The sequence below is a fragment of the Melanotaenia boesemani genome, chromosome 5, assembly GCF_017639745.1.
Source record: "Melanotaenia boesemani isolate fMelBoe1 chromosome 5, fMelBoe1.pri, whole genome shotgun sequence".
Taxonomy (NCBI): Eukaryota; Metazoa; Chordata; class Actinopteri; order Atheriniformes; family Melanotaeniidae; genus Melanotaenia; species Melanotaenia boesemani.
Window position 1 is genome coordinate 4833260 of NC_055686.1, and position 27441 is coordinate 4860700.

Sequence of the window (27441 nt, forward strand, 5' to 3'; positions counted from 1 at the left end):
TAAGGGCTTTTGTCTCTGTGTGAACTCCTCTACGCAAATGTATATTTTGTGTTACTTTAAAACATTTCTTATGGTTCAAACAACTCAAAGGATTCTCTGTTAAATGTCTCTGGAGACATTGTTGGTCGTCAAACTCTTCACCACATTTAGAGCAGCTGAGGGAGTTATTGGCAGTGTTACACTCTACATCAAGGTTTACACCTGACCCATGTGCCCTGTTGTCATTCCAACTTTTTTCACTCTTTTCACATCCTGATTGGGCCACAGTTCCTCTTCTATGTAGAGGAGATCTGGATCCAGCTTGTCCAGACTCCATTTCCAGGGAACCCCCTCTTCAATCACCAACAGCTGCTGCAGGTAACACTGAAATAAAAAAGAAAGATAAAACTGGATTTGAAGGAGCCTGAACAGTGATGTTGATAGGTTTTCAATGTATTGAGTCTCCGGCACTCATAGCTGGTGATTTGAATCGGTCCCTGAGAAATTCAGTGGCTACCCAATGTAAAAAAAAAAATATATCTTTTAATTTGTTATACTTTTCTACTTCTTAAATCGTACTGTTAAACTTCTTTGATGGGTGTATGGTATGACATAGTTATAATTAACAGTCTCCCTGTGATGCACTTCGGTCCATATCAAGTGTTAGGACAAGTAAAAAGTATTAAAATAAGGAATAAAATAAATAACAATAAAACAGACTCTTATATAGTGTTTACTATACAGAGCAATATATGCAAATATACATGCATTATTGTCTGAAACTATAAATAAAGTTTATAATACTTAATTTCCTATTGTCACATGCCCAGGTCTGTGGCCTGTGGTTGTGATAGTTTACATTCTGCTGCTCGGTTGCTTCTCTGCAATTGGGTGTGGATGCAGCAGTGACCTCCCTCCTCTTCCACGTCCCTGATTGGTCCCACCGAAGAGTAAGCTGGACTGGAGGCGACCAATCTCCGAAACCCCTGCTCTTCTGTTATTGGACAACTACAGTCCCGCACTTCCTCTCTTCCAGCCAACCAGAAGGCCTCCAGGCCTTTAAGAAGGAGGAAGTGCCAGCATTCAGGGCAGCTGTGTACCATTAGGCCCAATTGAGGATACCTTATGTTAATTGGTTTTCGTTTTACCTTTACCTTTTGATTGTTTTTTTCTTTTTTGAACCTGGTTATTTAATAAATTTATTGTATATATCTTTAAGTTTGGTCAGGCTCGTTTTTGCTATTGAACCCAATTCCCCTGGATTTAAGACGGGGTCGTAACAAATGTGGGGGCTTGTCCAGGAGCTTTTTTTATTTTATTGGAGGATACGGTGCAAGCATATAATCTTGATTTGTGTAGTAGTAGTGATATCTGCATTGTGCCTGTGGTGGCTGGTCTGCCCTAGGAAGCGGGACCTAGCAAGACTGAGCGTGATTGTCAGTTGGACTCAGCTGCTGTCGAGGAAGCATCTTCTGTGGGGGATGGCAGGATGACTCCACCTGTCACTCTTCGTAAGAATGATCCGCTCCTCTCTGAGAATGGCTCAGGTTCCTCCCAGCTAGATGCTCGGTTGAGGATGAAATTGACAAGACTGCAGTTGGAGCATCAGCGCAGTTTGCAGCTCGAGATCCGTTGCATGGAAATCGAGGCTGATAAGCCGGTGCACATGCGTTGTTTGGACCTGGAAGTTCAAACCCGGTCCACTTACCAGCGACTGATGGCTCTAGTGGGTCATCAGATGCCTCGGTCCCCTCTAGATCCTTTGATTTCACTTAATTTATTCCTTTTGTTTCAGTATTCAGGGATGGAAACTGCAATTTTGCAGCGTTTGAAAGAATAGCGCTAATTTTGAAGTGGCCAAAGGACTGGTGTGCCCTTCTTCTGCAATGCAGATTAAAAGGGAAGGCTCAAGAGGTCGTAGCAGTGCTCCCTCTTCTTGACAGCCAGTGCTACAACACTGTGAAGACTGCAGTACTCAAAGCTTATGAATTAGTACCAGAAGCCTACCAACAGAAATTTAGAACGTATCAAAAGACCCAATCCCAGACTTACGTTGAATTTGCACAGGAAAAGGGCAGTCTCTTTGACCAGTGGTGCTCTTCAGGTGGTGTGAGCACTTGATTCTCTGAGAGAACAGCTACCCGAGAGTGTGGTAGTTTATTTAAATGAGCAGCGTGTGACTACTTTGTCGGCTGCTGCTGTAATTGCTGACGAATATGTGCTGACTCGAAAAAGACAGACTTGGCGACCGGTGTACTTCCTATGGCTGTCTGTAATGAGTTGCCCGTTGCTAACGTTTGTATTCTCTTTGGGAATGACATCACCGGAGGCAGAGTAACTCCTGCTCTGGAAGTGCTGGATGCCCCTAAGATCAGTAAACAGACATGTGTGGTAACACGTGTTTAGGCACTCCGACATTAGTTGAAAGATGACGGAGACTGAGCCTCGGACGTAGATGTTCAGGAGGCTCAGCCGTCCCGTTAGCTCCCCCTTACCTATTTCACGTGCACGCTTGGGTGACGCACAGAGGAGGGACCCTACGTTACAAAAGTGCTTCACAAAGAGGTGGTAAGTGCTGACAAGTTAGCAACAGTTAGCAGTGGTTTTTACATGAAAGACAAAGTGCTAATGCAACGTTGGTGTCCGGTTGCTATGTGAGGACTGGAATGTAGAAGAACAGATTGTAATACCGGCGCCGTTTCGACAACAAGTACTGCACCTGGCGCATGATGATTACTGGTCAGGACAGATGGGAGTGAATAAAACATACAAGCATGTGTTGAGGCAAAGATTCCATGTGCCCCCGCTGTCCCCATCCTCTCATCCACCGTTAGGGGTGTGGGAGGGTGGGAACTTTCTGAGGTGGGTGGCGGCTCACTGGCTGCGGTCCCTGAATGGCCCGGTCATGGGGGGCGGCCTCTCCTGGCCTGTCTTGCCCTAGGGGGCCTCCTGGGGAGCAGGGGTGCCTAATGCCACTAATCCCCGTACATCCCCGGACCCCTCTTACTTCCCGCTCTCTCTGTCTCACACACACACACACACATAGGGAGTTGGGAGGCGTGGAGCCATGCGGGGTGGAACGGAGGAGACCATTCAGTGGTCTCCTTGGATGCACCCCGTGGCTGCTCGCTCTATAGGGGTTGGGTCAAGGGGGGGTGCTTGGGGCTTGCTGTCCGCTGGTCCGCCTGGGGTGTCCCCCACTGGGCATGGTGGATGGGTTGTGTGTGGCGTGATTGTGTGGTGGTGAGTGATTGTGGGTGTGGCACGGGGGAGTGTGTGAGTGTGGGGTTATATGGGGTGCAGGTTGAAGTAGATGGGGAGTGGGGGGAGGGGGCCGATAGCACCCTGGTTCCCGGGGTGTGCGGCTGGAACATCGGGGTGTGTGCTGGCCTACGCCGGGTGGCTGTCTGGGGGGACCTGGTCCTCCTAGGCATGTTGCGGGCCCTCTGCCTTTGGGGGGTGGGGCGGCCGCCTCTGGGCTACTGGGGCCCTGGGCCCTTTGCTTGGGCTGCCCTGGGTGGCCGGTCCCTGGCGGGGCCGGCGGCTGCTGATCTTGGCCCACTGGGGCCTGTGCCCCGGGACCGTGGGGGGCTCTTGCTGGGGCTCTCCTCTGCCGCCCTTCGGGTAGGGCTGGAGTTGTCTTTGTGGTAGGGTGGCATGGGTTGGTGCTCCGGGTCTGCTGCTGAGGGCCCGGCCCAGGCCCTGGTCTGGCTCTGGCCTCCGTGGAGGCGAGGTTGCATTTGCATGATCTCACTCACCACTCTTCATCACTGATCACTCCTTGTTTCTCATGCTCTGCATGCTGACACAGTCACTGAGTTGTTTAGTGGGTTTTTAATACTAAGCGATAATTATAAAAAAAAATGTTTTGTATTTTTCCTGTGAGTTAGTATCTGGTCGCTGTTATGTCTTTTTGATTTGGTTATTATTTAAAAACTCTTAATGACTGGCAGCCCTGTTTTTTTTTTTTTTTTCTGTGTGTGTGTTTCTGCTTTTGTAAAAGTTGTAGGAAATTTTCTGGTGTGTTCATGTACAGGTGTAACAGTTTGTTGTATGGTGATGGTGTGGATTGAAGGGTCGTTTCCTTCTGTCTGTGATCTTTTTGTCTCCTTTCTTCTTTCCCTTTTGCTCTTTTTGCTATTTTCCATCTTTTTCTGTCCCCTCCGGTCAGGTCCAGCAAGATTACATAGATTCCGTGATTCAAAGTAAATAAATAAATAAATTAATCACATTATCAAGAGGAGCCTTACCCATAGGCCTCCCCTTGGCAGAGCAAATTTGTTCAGCACGATACAGCAACCAGATTATCATTTTGATTGCTATGATGCTGGACAGGACAAGTTAAAAAAAAAAAAAAAAAAAAAAAGAAAAGTTATTATCGATTGTGTAGGTTCGTTGCCGCGTACACGATCAGGAAACAATTTTTTGTTAACGTTAACGTTTAACTCAGCATCCGGAAGCAATTCCCTTACACCAGATCACCGCTAGTGCGGTTACCAAGGCTTTGATCAAATTCTTTTCTATGTTTGGACTGCCGCGACCTCTGATTGGGAAGTCAAGATGGCGCCTGTGTGTGTGGCCTGCTCTCTAACTCTGCAAAACTTGTTTTTATTAGTAGTAGTTTTGTCTATCATATTTGCAAAAGCTAACTCTCTACTAGTGTATGATCGCCAAACTCTTTTAAACCTGCGGCCAGCATTCAAAATCTTGGCATGTGTGAGTCAGGGTGGACAAGAAACCTTCTGCCCCCCTTTCCTCTCAAGTGTTCCAGCTTACCTGTGCCGGTTGCCCGCTCCATCTTTACGTAGAGCCCGCAGACGTCGGGAAAAACGAGGTGGCAGGCTGGTAAAGTTGAAGGCCAGCCTGACAGGTACTCTGGGCGGGTTCTCTAGAGCAGGGGTCTCCAACTCCGGTGCTCGTGAGCTACTGTCCTGCAGGTTTTGGGTTCTACGCTGATGCAACACACCTGATTCAAATCACTGGGTCATTAACAGGCTTGTGCAGAGGTGTGTTGTAGTAGGAGACATCTGAAACCAGCAGGACAGTAGCTCACGAAGAACGGAGTTGGAGACCCCTGCTCTAGAGGAAGTGGATTGGAGTGCAGCCGTTTCATCTCCCAGCATTTCCTGACTCTGCTCAACTCCTGTTTGGTTCCTTTGGCTGGCTCGGACTCGGGACAACAGACTTTCCTTTCCTTACTTCAGTGGACACGGGGCAAATCTTGCCAACCTGAGACCATTTGGTCGGTCCTTGCAGGTAGGCAATGTATGGGTTCCACCCCCTGCCAGGATGGTCTTGGTGAATCCCACATCCCTGGCAAACAAGACTTTCATCCTGAAGGATTTCTTTTTATCCCACAACTTAGATTTTATGTGCATCACAGAGACTTGGATGAAGATGGGTGAGTCCAGTGCCTTCTGGGAACTTTTACCACCTGGTTGCACATATTTTAACAATCCAAGGGCTTCTGGTCGTGGAGGAGGAACCGCAACTATTTTTAAGAAGAATTTTGCGTGGAAGCAGGTCGCACCGACATGTCTTTCCTCCACTTTTGAAGTTAATTTATTTCAGATGTGCTTCACCCCTCGGATGGTGGGTGCTGTCATTTACAGACCAACTAAGTACTGTAAGGATTTTATCCATGACTTTGGAGAACTTCTGGCTGAAATAATGCCTAAATATGACAGAATTTTAATCCTTGGAGATTTTAACATCCATGTGTGCCGTCTTGAGAAACCGTTGACAAAAGACTTTTTAAATTTACTTGATAGTTTTAATCTTTCTCAGAACGTGTCGGGTCCAACTCCCGAGTGCAGACATACCCTTGATCTTGTACTATCACATGGTTTTGATGTGTTGAATTTGGAAGTTCATGATGCTGTGTTTTCAGACCATATGCCTGTTGTTTTAGATATATCGTTGTCTTGTCATGTTATTGAATCCTGCGCTCCAGTGCGGCACTCTCGGCTTATTAACCCCTTCACTGCTACTAAGTTCTCCGATGTTTTTTGTCATGATTCTGTGTCTTGTTCCGTTTTTAATGTTGATACTTTTACTTCTCACTTTGACTCTGTGTGTAAAACCACATTAGACATTGTGGCTCCATTGAGAACAAGACATCTCAGACCCAGACATGAGCCCTGGCTAAATGACATTACACACGCTGCCAAGCGGGAACACAATGCAGCGAGAGCTGAACGTAAATGAAAAAAAAAGACAAGTTGCAAATGTTCTGTGAAAGCTGCCAGGCGTGTGTGCAGGAGAGCTGAACGTAAATGGAAAAAAGACAGGTTGCAGGTATCTTTCCAGATGCTGTTCTGTGAAAGGTGCAAAAACTAAGTATTTTTCCGATGTCATTGTTTTTAACAGACATAACCCCTGCGTTCTCTTTAAAGTTATTGACTCTGTTCTTTGTGCACCACAAACAACCTGCCTGGAGAACTCGACCAAAATATGTGAGGATTTTAAAAACTTTTTTATTAACAAAGTGGTGAGCATTAGGGCCCTAATCACACCGCCCTCTTGTGATCCCTCTGTTGCAACTTCTGGCTCTGCTGTTTTTCACCAGTTTGAGCCTGTTACCCTGCAGTTTCTGGCTGATCTAATAAGACATATGAAGCCTTCATATAAATATATATGAAGAAATATTTTAACTGTTGCCGTTTAAAGAGAAAACTGCTGCTAAATCTGTTTGTGTTTAGTACAGGGGTGTGCAGCCTTTCCAATCCAAAGAGCCATTTTTCCCTCAGCCAGCTAAAGAAAACTCCTTTAGAGACGTAAATGTTACGAGACTTTTCAAAAAGGCAACTTAATATATATATTTAATGAAGAACCACCACAGGATATCATTTCCATTTTTAGTTTTAAAATAAAGAAAAACCTTTATAAAATAGAGGATATACAGACTTTCTTCTAAGGGATGTAGATATTTGTGGAAAATGATGTAAAAGAAAAAAAAGTCCCTGGTTTCCAACATAATGAAGATAAGAGAGATAGATTTAAAAAAATATTTTAGCCACGTATTTAGAGGCATTGTGGAAGGTCCAGAGTTGCATGTTGGAGACCCCAGAGGGGTATTGCACGAAACCAAGATAAGCGATTAAGCCAGGATATATTGGTTATCCTGGCTGAATTTAGCCCTAAGTCGGTTGCATGAAAGCAGCTCAAACTCAACAGTAACCAAGTTACTGTGGTGATTTATCCGCTGCAGCTAGCCTGCTCCAGACCAGGCTAACTGCCGGAAGATTAATCCTAACGAGTCACCTGCATGTTCAACGTCAATTCTAAGAGGAATTAATGTGTTTTACAGCATGTCCATGGTCTTCCTAAGTATGGCGCGTCATTTTAATCATCCAGTATTAAAATATTACATATACAGTCACTGTACATTTAATCGAAATCTGTTCGTAATCGCAACAGCCTTTTTATATGGATTCGAGTTGCAGTATTATTACTCAGGCCAAGTGTTATATTGCTATCCTAATGAAGACTGCTCGTCAAATTGCTGTCAGAGGTTTTATAAATATGTGGTTTATTGCATTAATTGAGATTACAAAACACAGCGGATGAGGTTACAAAGGTGTATTCAAAGAAATCCGTGACGAGGGCAATGTAGAATATATAGGTCCAACTCCCCTTCACCTGTTCCCTCTTCATAATGGCTTGCCCTTTTTCGGAGGATGTGCTGGACGAGGAAACCCGAATCCTCAGAAGAGCATTCAGACGTGAACGAGTCTTCAGGGACAGGTCACATCCCCTGGCCTTTGGAGATGACTATGTCATTTAGAGATACAGATTTTCGGTTACTGGATTTCCAGCAGTTTTCTGAGTATCCGGCATTTAATCTCAAGATCCAGCTCCATTCCTTGGAGCTTGCTCTTTTTGAATCAGCTTTTAACATCTGCCAGCTCTATCTCTCTCTCCAGGTGCCCTGAATAAAGCGTTCTGACAGTTTGTGAGGTCTGTAAAGGAAATGTCAATTAGCACAGCAGGATTTGTGCATAACGTAGATGTACTTTAGCCAATACTCACAATGTTACCAGGCAGCTTAGGAGACTGTGCAGCATCCGGGTCCTGCTACACATTTTCACTTCATATCCTTCATGGAATAAATAAGGAGGCCAATCCCATAAAACTGACATGCCTCAAGCCTTCTGGACTCCACTGACACAGTCTCCTCATCTGCAGACGTGCATTCTGCAGCTGCAGATGTGCCTTCCCCCTGCCGTATACATGTAGCGAGAGGACTCGGATTAAGATTTCACAGAACATACCAAGCCTGTGATTTCGAGACACTGTACTAACCGGATCATCTTCTGGTAGCTCCAAAAGTGTAATTGTGTTCCCAGACACTGCAAGGTTATCCAGAGTCAGACACTATATTATATTTGATTGTGTTCCATGTGCAGTAGAATTGCAGTACTTGATGTACCTTGTATGAAGCGGACAGTTTCTGTGGCTGGGACAGAGTCAGTTATTGTCCCTCCCTGGATCCCCTCCATCACTGGCCTCCCTTTATTTAAATGGAGGCCAGTTCCTCTGCTGGAGTCACGTCCTGGCTTGGTGGGCCGCCCCCTGTGCCAGTTCTATAGGTCTTTTTTTAACTGCTACAATCATACAGACATTGAACATGTCACTTACCAGCCTGCAAAATGTTCTTATATTTAATTTTTTCTTGCTGCCAGGTCCTTTTATGGCCAGACAGGTTTGTCCTTTATGAAGGACAGAAAGATAAAATAGATAAAAACGTTACATGAGGAAAATAGATTAAATGACACATTGTGGATAATTGTTTGCACCTAATCATACTCTACATTTCCTTAGTAACATGCACCTGCTTGTCACTCTTAAAGTATACAACAGTTAGTGGATTTGAAAGGTAATTCCTTTAATTGTAGCCTAATTATGACAGTTCCAGTGGAGCACTGTTGATTAATTGTACAGTTTTTGACCACTTACGCATTGAGCCGGTCAGCTATTGTCTGCCAGGCTCTCTCGCGTTCTTTACTTATGGCATTGGTATTGCCTTTTTTCCTTATAATATCCTTAACTTCGTCAGAGAACTCCGTCAGGAGCTGTTGTTCAGCGGTCGTGACGTAGGACGAGCGACTTTTATCCATTTCCCCATCGGTGATTCTGTGAGCGATCGCGAGGTCTGCTTCAGTATGCCGTGCACACGCACTTATCCCAAATATCTTCACCTGGCTTAACCTAGCCGCACCTTCTCATCCTGGCTCAGCAAACATGCAACCAATTAAGCCAGGATAGGCCGCGCAAGCTAGGTCAAGCTGGGCTTTCTTAATTATCCTGGATTTCTTTATTCTGGTTTCGTGCAATACCCCTCTGATGTAGTGTTTGTAAACCAAAATTTACTGCATTTTCTTTAAATAACCGCAGGCCTTCTTTTAAAGGACAGAGACATTTTGCGCGTAACGATGCGATTAATCGCATCGTTACAAAAGTGATGATGTACAGTCATTTAAAAGGAAAGGAAGTGGCTCAGCACACAACGCTGTGGGGCTCCTGCGGTCAGGATATGGATCAGGATCTGGATGGAGCAACGACACACACATACACACACATCCCTACATGTATGCGTGTGTATGTGTGTATATATATATATGTGTGTGTGTGTGTGTGTGTGTGTGTGTGTGTGTGTGTGTTTGCGCATTTACATGTCTTGTTAATAGTACATATACAGTTTGTATTACAAAATTAACTATAGTACACAGTACCTAAAAAAGAACATCATAATAAAATAAAACACAATGTGAAGTTGAATGTGAAGTAGGTTATGAGTTTAATCTACACTTTGCTTATGTCTCTGGAGTAAAAACTTGTTAGAAATTGTGTGGTGCTTCTTCTTAATGGATCTGTATAATTTGGAAACCACATTTTCTAAGATTTATCTTCCTGAGTGTTCCTAACAGTCAATGATATTTACTCCCAACTTGTACAGAACATGAGAGGTCCTCTGTGATGTGGGTGCTCAGGAATTTAAAGCTTACATCTTCTCCAGATTCTCACTACAGTGTTATCCTCCTCCATTTTATTAAAGGCAATAATTACTTATTTGTTTGTTTTATTTTTTACATAGTGTGTCAGGTTATTTTCTTTGCATAACACTGTCAGCCCTCGCCCTTCCTGCCTGTAGTCAGACTCATCGTTCTCACAGGTCAGCCCCACCATTGTCACGTCATTTGCAAAAGTGATGATAGAATTTCTATAACGTGATGAAGTACAGTCATGTAAAAGGAAAGGAAGTGGCTCAGCACACAACGCTGTGGGGCTCCTGCAGCCAGGCTCTGGATGGAGCAACGACACACACATACACACACATCCCTACATGTATGCATGTATGCGTGTATATTGTATATATATATATATATACACACATATACATATATATATATATATATATATATATATATATATATATATATATATATATATATATATATATATATATATACACACATATATATATATATATATATATATATATATATATATGCAAGGATGGGACCTGCAACTGCAAATCACAGTTGACTAAGGCTGAATCCCATTTCACCCCTTAGCCCTACCCCTCTGTTTTGCACGTTCACGTATAGGGGTAGGGGTGTCCCAATTCCTTTTAGGACAGAGGGGTAGGGGTAAGGGGTAGGGCTATATACCCCTTCAAACGAAGATTTTTCATACGTATGAAAAATTTCCTGTTCTATATGAGAAAGCAAGTGTTTCTACGCACATCACGCTTTCTTGAGGTGACACTCGCACACACTCGCACAAAAAAAAAAAAAAAAAGCCACAGAGAAAAAGAGAGTATACCAGCACACACAATTAATTTTAATTGCATGCTAAATTCGTACATTACATCCCACATATGCCTGTCGATAAGCAATAAGTGCATTAATTCCACTGTAACGAAAAAATGAGCGCAACAAGTTTGCCGCCGCGATAGTTTTTATTAGTCCCCCTCATCTTACTTCACCAAAGACTGTATATGACAACAGGTTTCACTATGGAGTATCTCGACTGAACGCTCTTGCGGAGTGATCTCTCTCATGTCATATTTGACAGCAGCACTAACCTGTGCGAGCCGGTACGCTGCGTTTGTTTACAGGGCTACTCTCACGCATCGGCCATGAGACTCATGCATTTGAGTGGCTTCTTACGCTCTCACGCTAAACCTCTGATTTATCACGCTGGAATACACATCAAGAGCAATGCCGGCTAATGGAGAGGTTCTAGAGGATTCCCAGTGAGCTGCATTGTTTTTCTGCCGGTGTCCCGACGCATATGTCAAAAAGAAGGAAAAAATCCTAATTATTCAGCCTTTAACCAAAAAAGGCTCTGGGCCACGATTACTATTTACATTTCCTGAGACCAGTAACTGTAACTAAATTAATTACCGAGAGAGACCGCTATTGGACTTGGATTTGATAAAGTGTGTATTATGTACAGTAGTACAGCTAAACAAAGAGTATCCAGGATTAAAAATGTATAAGGTGAAAAGTTTTTATAGATACCTTGTAGAAGATCCTTTTCATGGTAACAAACAGGCAATAGAGAGCATGCTCCTTGTTTAGGAACATGCACAAGATCAAACGATAAATTTATGTTATTTATGCACACCTACCTTTGTAAAATTGTAATAAGACAATAAAAACAATAAAAAGCGATGTCATTAAGTTGCAAAGCTATAATCAGCTATGAGTTTGCCATGTATCATACTCACTACACAAGTTAATGTACTGATGTTGCTGTCCAGATGGGGAAGCCGCTCTGGCCTCTTTGGTTAATTCAGCCAAGTCACTAAGACGTTTATCTGCAGATGTAACCCTGACCAATCTTCCCCTGGTCCACTGAAGGCTTCTCTGCATTGTTTCCAGCCAATGAAAGAGTCACTTGCTACACTTTGTTTGCTTTCAATACCAAACATTTGACATTTTACTTATTTTCTAGAACACAAAGATATGAGAGTGCGTCCAAAAAATGTTTTAGTCAAAATGTTTTGAGTTAAATCAGAATAACATTATTTTCAAAGTTATTTTGGAACTTACAAGAACATATCTTGTTAGTGTTACACATGAACATTGGACGCAGCATCCTCCATCAGGATATGCCGTGTGCATTCATTAAGAATCTGCCTACACCGCAAGATAAAAGTCCTTCCAGCCATGGTGAACTTGTGCCTCTATCCACTCCGGTTGTAGGACAAGGGTGTTTGGGGAGGTGTAATGACTGACTAGTGCCACAAACTAAATGAACTGAGAAGCAGGAAGACTAGTTAAAAACACCCCAGATCTAAAAGAAGAGCAAAGAATAATGACAATAAGGACAAACTGGATAGCACAGTAGACGAAACCAGTTACTACAGATCAGTTCTTGTCTACCTGATGTTAAAATAACACAAAACAAACATAGTTTCCCTGGCCTGGTAAAGTGATACATCCCATTTCAAACTGGACTATGTAACTCAACTTTAATCAAAAAGCCAGATTTTTATGAAAAGGACAAACATTATGTTTAAATTCTTGGTTTTTGCAATAAACCAGAGACCTGATACCATTGTCTCTTTGCAACTTCTGTACATTCTGCTCTGACACCACCTGAAGTTTATTAAAATGCTATTTTACCATGATATATTGACTTTACAATAGCATGAAATTAGAGTCGTTCAGCAACTGTCAATTATTATGTATTTAACCAAGAAATACCAAGATACAGAACAAAAATAAACTAAATTATTTTTTACTTAGAATCTATTGTTTTAGGAGGTCTCCGATGCAGGAATTTGAAAGTTTTCAAATTCAATGTTAATCAAAGGTCCACTACATCCAAACAATACTGTCTAGTTGGCCTCTTATACTCTCTCCTTAATAATAATAATAATAATGGATTAGATTTAAATGGCGCTTTTCAAGGCACCCAAAGCGCTTTACATTGTGAATCCATTATTCATCCACTCCTCACTCATACCTGGTGATGGTAAGCTACTTGTGTAGCCACAGCTGCCCTGGGGCAAGCTGACGGAAACATGGCCAGTCTGCGCCTACGGCCTCTCCGACCATCACCGAACATTCATCCACTCATTCATACACCAACGATGCCAGCACTGGAGGCAAGGAGGGTTAAGTGTCTTGCCCAAGGACACAACGACAGATGACTGCAGGAGTGGGAATCGAACCGCCAACCTTCCGATCTGCTCTACCGCCTGAGCCACTGCCGCCGCCTTAACATAAAATCCAGAAAATTCATTCTGTTGTTCTTTCTACTAAAGCTACAAACTGCTCTCAGATAATAGCTTAGGATCATAAAATAAACTACAAAGATATATTAAATTTCAAACACTACTATAGATGATGGGAGCTTCAACTCAGTATTTAACTGTGGTCTAAGCTAAACTTATCAGAATTTATCAGTAAAACACACTTAGAGCTTAACTACAATGAATTATTTAAGACTTTAAATTTCTAGTATAATATTTTCAATATGTTGTCATGTGAGAAAATCAGTGTCCTTTGGGTAACGTAGTAATTCTAAACAGTAAGTTTACAGCGTTAAGTACAGCAGTTGAAAACAGCACAAGCTCTAAAACTACCTTATAATAAAAAGGTATTTTAAAGATGTGACAATGGTAAAACAAAAAAAAAAGCCATCAAATAAAATATAAAACATTACGCTAATACTAGCCATTTGTGGTCACTACTAAATTAATTTATTAAATTATCTACAAAAAATGAAACCTCCTGACATTATGTTGAAAAGTCATTTCCATTACTACATTCCTAATGCTTCCCTAATTGTTCGTCATTTAATGTTAATTCAACTTACAGAAAAAGACAGTGATGCACATTTTTGTAAATGATTGTGAAACTTATGCTAAATTCAGAGGTCAGACACTCACGTAAGTACGTGTCTCCATTAGCAGTAACGGGGGGTCAGATTGGCTCCAATCAGTTTGCTGGGTGGCAGATCACAACAACAGAAACCATCGCCATTTTTCTGAGAAGATACAAATCGATCAATTATTCAAGTTCTTGTTTGCACGCTGTTATCCCACTAAGTTTTGAAAATTGGACGGCTTTATAAATAGATCGATATTCCGGGCGGTTTTGTTGTGGAAAATGAGTGAAAAGTGGTTTCAAATAAGGGTTGTGGAAATTCAAGATATTAGGATATACTGTGTGTACGTACGTAGTGCAATTTTACGTGTTTTTTTCTTTTTTTTAACAGCACATTGTGTTCTGCGTCCTGATTGGCTGTAGACCATTGCCAATCAATCTCTTCCGTGTCGTGTCTCCTGTACAGTACAGAATGCATTCAGCTTGCCAAATTTATGGAGATGAGCAGGCTAGAGGTCCGAAAGAGAAAGGCAACAAGACAGTTTGAATAAGGAGGAGGAGAAACACAGGGTACAGCAGAAGAGATCTTCACGAGATGTTTTTCTTCCTCTTGTCTATACAGCCCTGGTCACTGTCAAAGAAAGGTCTTCCCATGTGGAAACATTTTTCCAGCTTTATGGATTTCTCTAAGGACCTGATGAAAAGCACAGAGGCAGCAGGGAGGCTAGGGGAATGCTGCCACAAACTGGAGCAGCCAACAGAAGATGTTGAAGCTCAGGACCTGAGGCTGGAGGTAGAGGGGGCAGTTCAGTCCTTCCCCACTGACATCTCAACGCCATCAGAGATGTTAAATCACATTCATAAGGAGAACATTGTTGACCTGTCTCCAAATTTAAGTGTTGCACTCAGGCTCCTTCTTACTCTCCCAGTTACTGTAGCTTCTGGTGAGAGAAGCTTTTCTAAACTCAAACTCATAAAAACATACCTGCAAACCACCATGACGCAGAAAGGCTGTCCTCCCTGGCTGTTCTTTCTATTGAGCAAGAAATCAGAAAATCCTTAGACATGAAAGATGTCATAGCAAAATTTACTGATGCCAAGCTCACAAAGTCAAGTTTTGAGAGAGAGAGAGCAGGAGAAACAGAGAGAGAGAAGAAAAACTCAGCGAGATGAAGACAGAGAGAAGGAGAAAAGTTCAGAGAAAGTTCAGAGGAAGGGCTGACAGCGTCCTGCAAAGAAAATAACCTGACACACTAAGTAAAACAAATAAAACTAAATAGAAATAAATATGTCATTATTGCCTTTAGTAAAAAGAAGGATGATAACACAACACTGTACATCAATACTGAGAACCTGGAGAAGATGTAAGCTTTAAATTCCTCAGCCCTGTGGAAGAAATGTGACTTATTATGCCTTATTGCTTCATATATTCACTTCATTAAGGGTTCATTTATCCATTATTTCTTTCATTATATATTCATTCATTTATTCACTGATTGTTACTTACACTTTTTACATTGTACATTTTTACTCATTATGCTTTAATTGACTTTTAAGGTTCATTCTCTTCATGTACACGCTCTGTTAAAAGTTCACTACGAGGGTAAGATGACCTTTATCTGGTCCTGCCTCAGACCCTTAGACTGGTTCTGGTGGAGACACAACTATGTGAGGTTGCTTTGACGCCAGTCCTGGGAGCTGTGTGTCCACCCAAGGTCTTCAGGAAGGAGGATTCTTTCTACAGAAATGTAGAAGTATTGTTTTTCCTCTTGCCTCCCCAGAGTCTCTTTCGACTCCATGCGAGTCGGAACGACCAGTCTCATTACTTGCAAGTAATTTGTCTGTGTTCATTTCCCTTTAATACATTTAGTTATACTTTTACTCATTCCAGATTCTTGGTAATCCTTCTACAACAGCATCCACATCACAGAGGATCGCTCATGTTCTGTTATTAGCAACATGTTATGAGAAAAAAGCATTAAGAGAGTTTTACTTTGTAGGAACACTCAGGAAGATAAATCTTAGAAAATCTGGTTTCCAAATGATACAGATCCATTAAGAAGAGGCGCCACACAATTTCTAACCAGTTTTTCCTCCAGAGACATAAGCTTAGTGAAGTTAAACTCATAACCTACTTCCAATTCAACAGCACATTGTGCTTTATTTTATTATGCTGTTCTTCTTTAGGTACTATGTACTATAGTTCATTTTGTAATGTATACTGTATATGTAATATAAACATTATATTTGTGTAAAAACATAAATTATTTTAATTCCATAAAGTTTTTGCACACATATGTATATGCACACACACACAGACACACACAGACACACACATATATATAAAGTTTATAATATATATTTACACACATAAAATAGTGTATACTTCATTTATAGTTTCAGACAATAACGCATGTATATTTGCATATATTACTCTGTATATAGTAGACACCACTTTATAAGAGTCTGTTTTATTACTTGCTACTTACTTTATTACTTTTTACTTATCCTAATACTTGCACTAGAGTGACATCTGCCAGATAAAAAAATCTTCCTTGTTTATTTAGTCCAGGAGAAAAACCTGACTCGGATATTTCTGTGTGACTATTCTCTGGATCCTTGGTCTGACTACTGATCCCTAAAGCTTACCAGACACTGTATGGGTTTAATTTGACTATAGTATACAGCGCCTTTGCAGAGATCCTGTTTCCAAGCTGCTCACTCAGCTCTGTCCAGACTCTGGCCCTAGGAGTGGCCATGCTTCCCTTTTCCAGTAGAAAAGACTGGTTTGTCTTTGCATTCATTAGATGAACCTTTCTTGCATGATGCCAAGTTACAGCATGATGTCCATTAGAAGGATGCAGCTCTATGAAGTCTGGATCGTATTAACTGATAATATTACTGCTTTTTACTTACCTTTCAATCTTTTGAGAACCAGCAAAACTGAATTGCTGTTTAAGGAGAAGGAAAAATAGCTAAGATTACAGCGATTTTTCCGTTATAAAATGTTAGGGCTGACAAGAAAACCGTTGGTCCATAAACTGATTTTACGACACAAACTCCAGGTTTTCCGGCACAAACGTTTTTTAAATTTATACAACAAACTTTTTTGGATATTGAATTAAAACAAGATAGAAGCTGGATGATTAAATTGTCGATGGCTATCATCAAAACACAATGCCACCTTCTTCTAAAAACACACTACAACCTGCTTCTCTGTAAAATGAATTATTCTCCAGTTTTCTGGCTAATAAAATGCTGCACATCGGACGAATTGTAAACAACCATTTTCGTGGGGCTGCGTGAACGGTCTAACTTTTGAAATATTATTTAGCCTTTAGAAACCAAAGCAGCACAAACGATTTTTTCTGGACAAACCAGCACTAACGCAGCACAAACGATCGAGACCAGTTTCACTGTTTTGTGTGGGGTGGGGGGGCAGCTTCACGCAGGTCTGGACAACTGATCTCTACACGAGACCAACTTAACATCACTAAGCACCAAACATCACAACCACACAGTTCACAGGAATATTACCACTCGCCGATGAAAACAAACACGTAACACACACCAAGGTGTGTTAATTCTCACCTTCCTTCCCGACGAGGGTCCCTCGATAACGAGTCTTTGTCCGGTCCCTCTTCCACGCCGTCGTTTCTCCCCAGCGAGCTGAACCTCCGCAGAGGACAGAAACGTACAATCGTAAGAATCCAAGATATGTCGAACTCTCCAACTATAGTTTAAAGTTTTTATCAATTAATGTTGCAGAAATACCTTGAAAAGAAGTTAAGTGGATCCTCCAGGAGTGATGTGGCTTGCGGGGCCAAGACGCTGCAGCGTGCAGAGTAAACCCGGAAGTTAGATTTTCTTTCTTCGTCTTCTTCTTCTGCTTTTTTTGTAAACTTTTTAAAGACGAAGTCACAACTAGTGAAATTCCTCCGGGTTCGTGTTTGTCGTCCGCAGTTTCTGTGTTCTTGGTCCCAAGATGCGCAGCGAATTTGTACCTTCTCGATGCAGCGTGAATGCGTGGGTTCTCTGATTGGACAAAAGACCTTGGGGTAAAATGCGGATTGGACAATGCAGCATTTCGGCCCAGCAATTGGACAGTCTTATGCATAATGAGCTGAAAGCCTCTTCAGCAGGGTGCACCATTAAGCAGTGTCCAGCAAGACACATTCCTCTCGCTAGTGACAACTTTTACTGTAGTTCAGGATTCTGCTGCCAGTGTTTCTGGCTGCACGTGTGCACTTCAAGATGCTCTTTGGTACAAACAAATCCTTATGATTTAGGTTGTAATCCAACAACTTAGATACTTTCTCCTGCTGACACTTAACTTATTGCTGTTGATATAATTTAAACTGCTGCAAGTTGAATTAACTTATTGCTCTCAGCTGTGTGCTGCAATTGGCAAAGTTCCCTTGCTGCAGAATCAAAGAGGATTGAGGCTTAATAAAAAATAAAAAATGTCAAATTGTTAAAATTCGAAAAAACGTGAAATAATAATTTTACCAGCATTATTTTTACAATAATTTATTGAACATTCCAGCATTTTAGCACATTAAAACGCTATATTTCTACTATTGACTCCAGCTTAATAATTATCTCTGCAAAGTATTTTAAACCATTTAAACTGCTTTAGAGCATCTTCACACTTTTGAACTCAACTTGTGCCACTGTAACGATACCAAGATGTATATGTTTCTCAACGTCAAAGACTTTACAGTTTCTACCTAGTAGGATGATGGTTAAGTAAGTTGCTCCTGGTGTGTGTACTCACAGGTTTGATGTCAGTCAGGGATGTTGTTTCATATGCTGTCTGCAGAGTACATATGTTTTCCGTCTTACACTATTATTTATGTAATTATATTTATTCTGTGTAGTTTTCAGCAGTAAAAATTAAATATTTTTACTATCCTAAGAATATGTGCATTTAATTTCCCTCATCCAACATGACTCAGCATAGCGCATTCACACGTGCTGTTATTGCACAACAGCATTTTTCTAGTTTTTGTTTGTTTGTTTTCTTTTTCCAATATTTTTTGTGGCCTACCTGTTCTGATCCACAGTCCTTACCGGTTAGTGGCAATAATACACTACTAAAATGTTGTTTGTTGTCCGCCAATGACACACAAGAAGAAGACAGAGTGGAGGAATACAGAACAAGCTCCTTTAAAAGGTAATTACGGAAGATTCTGTCAAATATTTACGATACTTTCTCCCGTATTTTTACTGACTTTTCTTAGAGTGTAGTGAAGTTGTCAGTGTATGGGATATACATTAACACCTTCACCACTTCTTACAATAGACCTTACCTTTTCAAACCAGATGGTCTACATCCAAATCACACAGGTTCTCATCTCCTCACATTGAACAGAGAACTCACCCTCCACTCCTGCAAAGCTCTCTGATTGATGGTCCAGCCAGAACACAGCTCCCCCAGTTAGATCCTCCCCAGTTACACATCATGTACCAGTGCACATCACCAGTAGACACTATAACCATCCCTCTCCATATCAATACATCCCTACTGTCAGATGTCTCCTTCCCATTCATACAACTCCAGGTACAAAACCCACACCAGTGATCTCAGAACCGAACTTTCCTGCATCATTTAACACGGCTTTTTAAATGTCAGGTCACTGTTAAACAAATCTTTTATTATTAATGATCTGATTTTAGATAAAAACATCGACTGTCTCTTGTTAACTGAAACCTTGCTTGGCACTGAAGCTTCATCCCCAAATTTTATTTTTTATTTTCTATCAGGGGAGGTAAAAAAGGTGGTGGAACAGCTTCAATTGCACAACGAACAATATCAGCACAAATAATCTCATTAACTAATTATTCAACATTTGAGCATCGTTTGTTTTTAACAAGCTGCCTGTTTTATTCATCACGGTTTATCGACCACCAAACCCTCCTTCCTGTTTTATTAAAGAGTTTTCTGTATTTTTATCAGTCATACACATAAAATATAATAAGATGTTAATAACTGGTGATTTTAACTTACATATCGATAACAGTAGCGATCCCTATGCCTGCCAGTTTTTAAACCTTTTAAACAGTGTTGGTGTAGTTTCCTTTTTTAACTATAAAAAAGTAATTAGTTACTAGTTACTCGTTACTTCTGTAAATTGTAATGAAATTACTTTACTAGTTACTGCATTTGAAAAGTAACGTCACTTATTACTTTACTTTAGCATTTCTTAATTCACCGTGTAAACATGGACAAACATCATAGCCGAATCATCGCTGCCTGTCTGCACAGTGTTTACTGTTTATTGTAAACAAAATGTCTTTAAAACCATAAGAACAACTTCCCTGTCTGTGGGAAGAAATGGACACACTTGTCTCATAATCAGTCTTATAATCAGTCTCATAACAGTCTTGGACCTTCTTACTTATCAGACCTACTTTAGATTATGAACCCTGGTGGACCCTGAGATGCTCCGGTACCGGCCTCTTGGTTGTTCCCAAAGTCAGAACCAAGACTTATGGTGAGTCCTCGTTCCACCACTACGGGCCTCGTCTGTGGAACAGCCTGCCAGAGAACCTCAGGGCTGCAGAGACTGTTCATGTTTTTAAAAACAGGCTCAAGACCTTTCTTTTTAGTTTAGCTTATAGCTGAATTTTATTTTGTTTTGATTTTTGCTTATTTAACCAAATAATCTTCTGTTATTTTTACCACCTATTTATATGGCTTTCTGTTGTTTTACTGTTTTATTGCTTCATTTTTACCCGAGTACAGTTTTTTATAAACACTTTAATTTTATTTTATTTTTTCCTGAACTCCTTTATTTGTATTTTGATTCGTGTCACTCTTAGCTTATTGTTTACAAGTGTATTTATTCTTGATTTTAATGTTTAACTCCAGTGTTTTCCTCCATCTGGAGCAACTGAGATTTAAATTTATTTAAAATTTGTTCGAGTCTCTGACTGGAGTTTCTTTCCTTGGCTAGCACCATCCTTACTGAGAAACTGTTTACAGTAAATAAAGTCACATGATAACAGCAGCTTTTTGCTACTCATCGTATTGCTGTAATAATACGTGACGCCGTTTTCTCTTTCTCTGTAAGAACTTTTCTCTCCACGTTTCTTTCATTTTTAAATGGTTAACATAACAATCCAAGTTGAGCAAATAAATTAGATCCAGCAGACAATCCCACCTGAGCAGAGGTTTAAATTTAACCAGTGTGCCGCTGCGTCTTCCTCGTCTTCGGTGACGCTGCTTCTTCCTACGGAGAACGCAGGGCAAGCGGCGCAGTGTTGGAGGAATGGATGCCAGCGAGGGAGGACCCGTCCCGATAGGGATTAAGGCTCTTCATCGGGGATCCCGTGTTAATAAGCGTTTGGCCATCATAAACCAGTCCAGAAAGTACAAAGTCAGCAAAAAGAGACAAAGACAAAGCAGGACAACAGGTACGAGCAGCAGCATCTTGGCCGGTGGTCGGACAGAGCGGACACAGGAAGAAGAGGCTGAGTTAGCAGACTTAGGTCTGTTCAGGTTTGGACAAGGACATTTTCAATTACTGTTTCTACTGTTTTTAATTAAAATGAAATTAAATACACTTTTCCAGACATTACTAGAACTTGAGTTTACAATATTAATGTCTGTGTCTATTATTTGATTCAGTCGTCCATTAAAACCCATTTAAATTAAAAATGTTTTTTGAGTCAAATGTTGTGATTAAAATGTGATTAATCGAGATTCATTAAATACAAAGCCTGTAATTTATGTTTTTTAATCAGGTCCCACCCGTTATAAATGTGTGTGTGTTTATATTGAGTGTTGAGTTATAGAAACATTTTGCTTATAAAGTTTATACATGTTTAATTTTACAGAATAAAAGACTCTCCATGACTGATTATGTTACACTTGACAAACTACAGCATTTCATCCATTTCCACACAGCTTCATCACCACTAACTCCACAGTCTGATCTTACCAGTGACAGTGAGGGTGATGCTGTTACTGGTTGCTCCCTCTCTGGACTCACATCAGTAAACTCCAGAGTCCTTTTTGAGGACAACACTGATGTTACAGGAGGACCAAGCTTATTTTACCTTTCCATCAAAGTTCTCCGCTCAGACTCAGTCCTTAGAGAGCAATGTTCTAGTTTAACCACAAGAGGGCGGTGTTGTCTAACTGTCACACTTGATGTGTTTCTGAGGGAAAATCCAGTCTTCATACAGATTTATAGTTCTAGTTCAAGTTTATTTCTACAACACGTTTACAATGACCAGTGCTGCACAGCAGAACAATAAACACTCCAAAATAAATACAGTTAAACCATAAAAAATGAAAACACACACAGATTAAGTTACTTAAAAGTAAGAAAAATACCTGCTATAATTCACCATCTCGACTAGGAATCAAAACCCAGGACAAAAAGTGTGTTTTAAGCAAGTATTTAAAAGCAGAGATGGATTGAGCACTTTGTAATTTAGGGGTCAGCACAGAGAAGGTTCTCTCACCTCTAGAGATATATCTGGTTCAAGGAACCTCCAGAAGCAACTGTGAGGAGTACTGCGCAGTACTTTTTCTAAATCTTAATACTTAAAACATAATGATTAATACAAAGTATAATGAATCACATAATAGTAAAAAATAATGATAATATATATGATTTTTCTTACACTACATTAGTAAAATAACGTACATTCTCAGAAAGAAACATAAAAGCAGTCAGTGCAAAAGATGGCAAGGGTTTGTGCAGCCGTTCAAAACACCTTTTTCTTCCTTTCCCGAGTCAGCACAGCAGTGCTGGATCTGCTGGACCCTCTGCAGTCTGCCTACCAGCCCCATGTGAGTGCTGACGATGCCGTCATCTACCTGCTGCAGAGCCCATCTGCATCTGGATGGAGGAGGAGGCACTGTGAGGATCATATTCTTTGATTTCTCCAGTGCTTTCAACACCATCCAACCGCTGCTACTGGGGGAGAAGCTGCGGGGGACAATGATCTCCTGGATTACTGATTACTTGACAGGCAGGCCACACTTTGTCTATCTGGGCAGTGTCCTGTCTGATGTGGTGGTCTGTGATACAGGAGCTCCGCAGGGAACTGTGCTTTCTCCCTTCCTCTTCACCAAAACTCTGAGTCATGTCATCTGCAGACGTTTTTGATGACTCAGCTGTTGTCGGGTGTGTAGGAGCCATTATTTCTGTTTATTGTTTGGTCCAGGTTTATTGTGGCGGTGGTGTTTGTTTACGTTTGGAATGGCACAGGTGACCTATATTCCCCTCCACTATTGGTGGCGGTGTGGAGGGGAAGTGCATATAGGCATGGAGGTGGCAGTGCACGGGGCGCTTGGATAACGGGAGGTTGAACAGATTTTACCGTTTCTAAACGCTTTTATGTCTAGATGCTTCTTACCGTTTTTCCACCGCCACTCGCTATACCTCCATCCTTTTCATAACCTCAGGGCCATCTATTCATCCTGTAGCCATACCGCCATCCTGGACTTCAAGCCATTATTTTCATTCATTCAATAAATGGAACAAACCTGAACTTACCTTTCAGACCAACACAAACAGCAGCTCCATCACAAACGTGTCTGAGTGAAACTTGAACTGATCCACACCCACATAAAGACGGAGAGTTTTCCTCCATCTGGAGGCTCATTACTGGGACCTGTGTGTGTGTGTGTGTGTGTGTATGTGTGTGTGTATGTGTGTGTGTGTGTGTGTGTGTGAGGACAAACACTCCTTCAGTCTCACATTTAAAGAGCATCCAGCTTCTTCCTCCTCACAGCTGGACTCATTTCTTCTTCTACTGTTTCTTCTCAGCTCACACACTTCCAGACTTTCTGACATGTTTCACACATGACCAGTTTCCACTTCCAGCTGAACTGGTTTCCAGCTTTCTGACACACCTCTCCATGTGTGTGTGTTGGACGGTGTAGTGTGTGTTAGATGGACTCACTGCGTCTCAGATGGAGAAGTGAACCTTCATGGAAGCTGGTCTGGGATCTGCCAGTGGACTGTTTCCTGCAGCATCCTGTGCTGAGGAGACCCAGATCAGCTGTGTGAAGTGGAAATGTGAGTGTGAGGGAATTTCTCCTCCACATCTCTGAGATCAAACGCTGCAGAAATCATCTGATGCTCAGACTAGTGGAGGAAGGAGGACCAGGGTTCAGGTCTCCTCCAGGATGTTGAAGCAGCCAGTAATGTAGAGCAGCTTCAGGAAGAGCTGAGAGAGAATCCTCTTCCTTCTTCCAGAGGCTGAACTCTTCCTGATGAGCAGCATCCATGGTGTCCCTGAGGATCCAGTCTGAGCTGCTGTTTCAGTCAACAAACAGCTGCTGAACGTTGTGCTGCAGGAGAAACCACAGCAGCTTTCCTCCTCAACACATCTGGAGGAAGCTCATCTGTAGGAGACAGCTGGGTAGATGTAGCTGGAACATCTGGAAGAATCCAGTTTGGAGTCCTAAAGTCCAGAAGTCGGGCTGAATGTGGATCAGGAGAGATTTGGGACTGAAAGCTGTGGTTCTGCTCTCAGAGACTGAAGCTTTGTCACGTTTGCTTCATCCTGCAAAGATGCTCCATCTTCCACCAGGACTGATGGAACAAATCCAGTCAGAGATGCAGTTTGTTGGAGGAAGCAGCAGATCTGAGGTCAGTCTGGTCAGCAGCAGCTTCCACTGGGATTGATCTGGATTCATTGATCATCATTTGACAGTAAACTGGAGCAAAGTGGGACTCCAGTGAGAATCAAAGCTGCTGTTTGATGGGAAGAAATGAGGCTGGAAAGCTGCTTCTCAGATGTGATGTTGATGTGAAGCTGGAGTCTCTTCACTGATCCAGATTCTCTTCTTCTCTGCAAACATGATGTTTGTGATGTGAAGAAGAAGAAAGAGCAGCTGCAGCTTTAAATCCACTCACTTCTTCATGGATCTGCTTCTGCAGCAGCTTCTTCACACTGGATCATCTGATCTTCACTCACTGTTTGATCCCACTTTCTGATCACTTATCAATAAGCTGATCAGCTGATTTTCTTCTTCTCTCAGTCTGTCAGGTGGAGGTGGAGGAGGGGGCGGAGTCTGTCCTGCTGCCCTTCAGAACTACACCCGACCTGCCTGGAGACGCTGAAGTACAGTGGAAGCGCTTGGAACCTAAACCAGGAGTGTTGGTCCACATGTACCAGAAGGGATCTGATCAACCTGAAGACCAGGACCAGAGGGGTATTGCACGAAACCAAGATAAGGGATTAAGCCAGGATATGTTGGTTATCCTGGCTGAATTTAGCCCCAAGTCAGTTGCATGAAAGCAGCTCAAACTAATCCCGGCCAAGTTACTGTGGTGATTTATCCGCTGCAGCTAGCCTGCTCCAGACCAGGCTAACTGCTCAGGCTAAGATTAATCCTAGCGAGTCACCTGCATGTCCAACGTCAATTCTATGGGGAATTAATGTGTTTTACAGCATGTCCAATCATGTTTAATCATCCAGTATTAAAATAGTACATATACAGTCACTGTACATTTAATCGAAATCTGTTCGTAATCGCAACAGCCTTTTTATATGGATTCGAGTTGCAGTATTATTATTCTATTCTATTCTATTCTACAGTCATTTAGCAGACTCTTTTATCCAAAGCGACTTACATTTGAGAGTAAGAACAACACAAGCATGAATTCAAACAAGATGGGATGTCATAATTAAGTGTTAGTCAGACCGCTTTGAGTCCAGTTAGACCCAGGTGCTGTCGTGCAGTGCTAGTGCAGTGCATATAATTTATTTATTTTTTTTTTAGTCATTTTATTTAAATACAGGATCACGATTTCATCACACAATATCAACTTGGTCATAAGTGCATGATTTCATCAGGCCAAGTGTTATATTGCTATGCTAATGAAGACTGCTCGTCAAATTGCTGTCAGAGGTTTTATAAATATGTGTTTTATTGCATTAAATGAGATTACAAAACACAGCGGATGAAGTTACAAAGGTGTATTCAAAGAAATCCGTGACGAGGGCAATGTAGAATATTCAGGTCCAACTCCCCTTCACCTGTTCCCTCTTCATAATGGCTTGCCCTTTTTGGATGAGGATGTGCTGGACGAGGAAGCCCACATCCTCAGAAGAGCATTCAGACGGGAAAGAGTCTTCAGGGACAGGTCAGATCCCCTGGCCTTTGGAGATGACTATGTCATTGAAAGATACAGATTTTCGGGTGATGGACTAAGATATTTATGTAGGCTGCTGAGTCCAAAACTACAGCACCAGACAGCACGAAGCCATGCCCTCACTGTACCACAGATGATCTGTGTCACATTGAGATGGCTTGCGAGTGGGAGCTTCCTTTATTCTGTGGGGGATGCAGAGAACCTCAATAAAGGAACCATTTGCCGGACAATCAAATGCGTTTGTCTGGCGCTGAAATCATTCAGCAATATATTCATCACCTTCCCTGGCCACAGAAGACCCCTCTACATCAAGGAGGAGTTTTACAAGATTGCAGGTAACCTCAATTTTAATGTGCACCCATTAGTTTCTAAGTATATCTGTCACAGTTGGATACTCACTATTTTTGTTACAGCTTTCCCTAACATCATTGGGGCAGTGGATTGCACACACACAAGAATCAGACGCCCCTCAGGTGAACATGAGGGAGATTACATTAACAGGAAATCCTTCCACAGCATCAATGTTCAGGTAAGAGTGATTTGTGGTTATGACCTACATGAATCTGTTCTGTGCATTTAATGACCTTAATAGGCTACACTAAATATTTCAGATGATCTGTGATGCTGACTGCCTTGTGAGGAATTTAGAGGCAAAGTGGCCTGGCTCAGTGCATGACTCTAGAGTCTTTCGGGCTAGTCCAATTTATGAGAGACTTTCACAAGGTAGCCCACACATTTGTACTGTAAGCACCTTGGACATTGTGTGTGTAACTCTGTTTTCTAAATTATATTTTGTATTATCAGGTGAATTCTCTGGTGTGCTGCTGGGAGATAAAGGATACGCCTGTGAGTCATTCCTCTTGACTCCCCTTGCAGATCCCCAAACCCCACCACAGCAGGCCTACAACCATGCACACACCAAGACAAGGGCTCGAATCGAGATGACCTTCGGCCTTCTGAAATCTCGGTTTCAGTGCCTGCACCACCTGAGGATTTCCCCGGACAGAGCCTGTGATGTTATTGCTGCACGCGTAGTACTGCATAACATTGCAGGACTAAGACAGGAGAGACCCCCCCCGAGTGGCTGTTGATGTTGACTGGGAAAATGCTCCCATCTTCCCGGACAACATTAATGGCAGACTTGTCAGGGAGCAATATATTGCAAGTTTCTTCACTTAATTTTTGGATTTAGCCCCTTTATTTAATAAAAGAGCTTTTCCTGTGTGAGCATTTTGTTTAGCACTGGTGGTTCTTTGAAATTCTTTTACATTCATGAAAAGAGGACGGACACCAATGTTCTAGTTCTTTTTTTTTTTATTAAGCAGTCATTTGTCTTGGTTGCTTGGATCCTACGACAGCAAAAGTAACAAGGATTAAAACACTGTATTGCAGATATGGTTACTGTGTGCATGGAAACACTCACTTCTCTTTCTAGTTTCTGGATTTCCAGGTCCAGTTTTCGTGTCTGGCGTTTAATCTCTAGATCCAGC

The 27441-nt window shown here is 41.7% G+C and overlaps 3 protein-coding genes and 1 long non-coding RNA gene across 4 annotated transcripts in view; 2 read left to right on the forward strand and 2 right to left on the reverse strand.

Annotated features, from left to right (window-relative positions):
• LOC121640415 overlaps positions 1–27441 on the forward strand; it is a 601409-nt gene that overhangs the window by 442867 nt on the left and 131101 nt on the right. The window lies entirely within an intron of this gene.
• Positions 1–27441, reverse strand: part of LOC121640441 — a 292781-nt gene that overhangs the window by 44756 nt on the left and 220584 nt on the right. The window lies entirely within an intron of this gene.
• On the reverse strand, positions 10–17725 carry LOC121640555. The gene is made up of 3 exons (XR_006010484.1): positions 17601–17725; positions 17418–17495; positions 10–363 (listed from the first exon to the last, which is right to left on the reverse strand). It is a non-coding gene; the product is annotated as an uncharacterized LOC121640555 (long non-coding RNA).
• On the forward strand, positions 25866–27042 carry LOC121640250 (putative nuclease HARBI1; the record flags this gene model as incomplete). The annotated part of the gene is made up of 4 exons (XM_041985951.1): positions 25866–26286; positions 26365–26480; positions 26563–26674; positions 26756–27042. Coding segments are annotated over 4 exons (936 nt in total), but the record flags the coding sequence as incomplete, so codon positions are not given.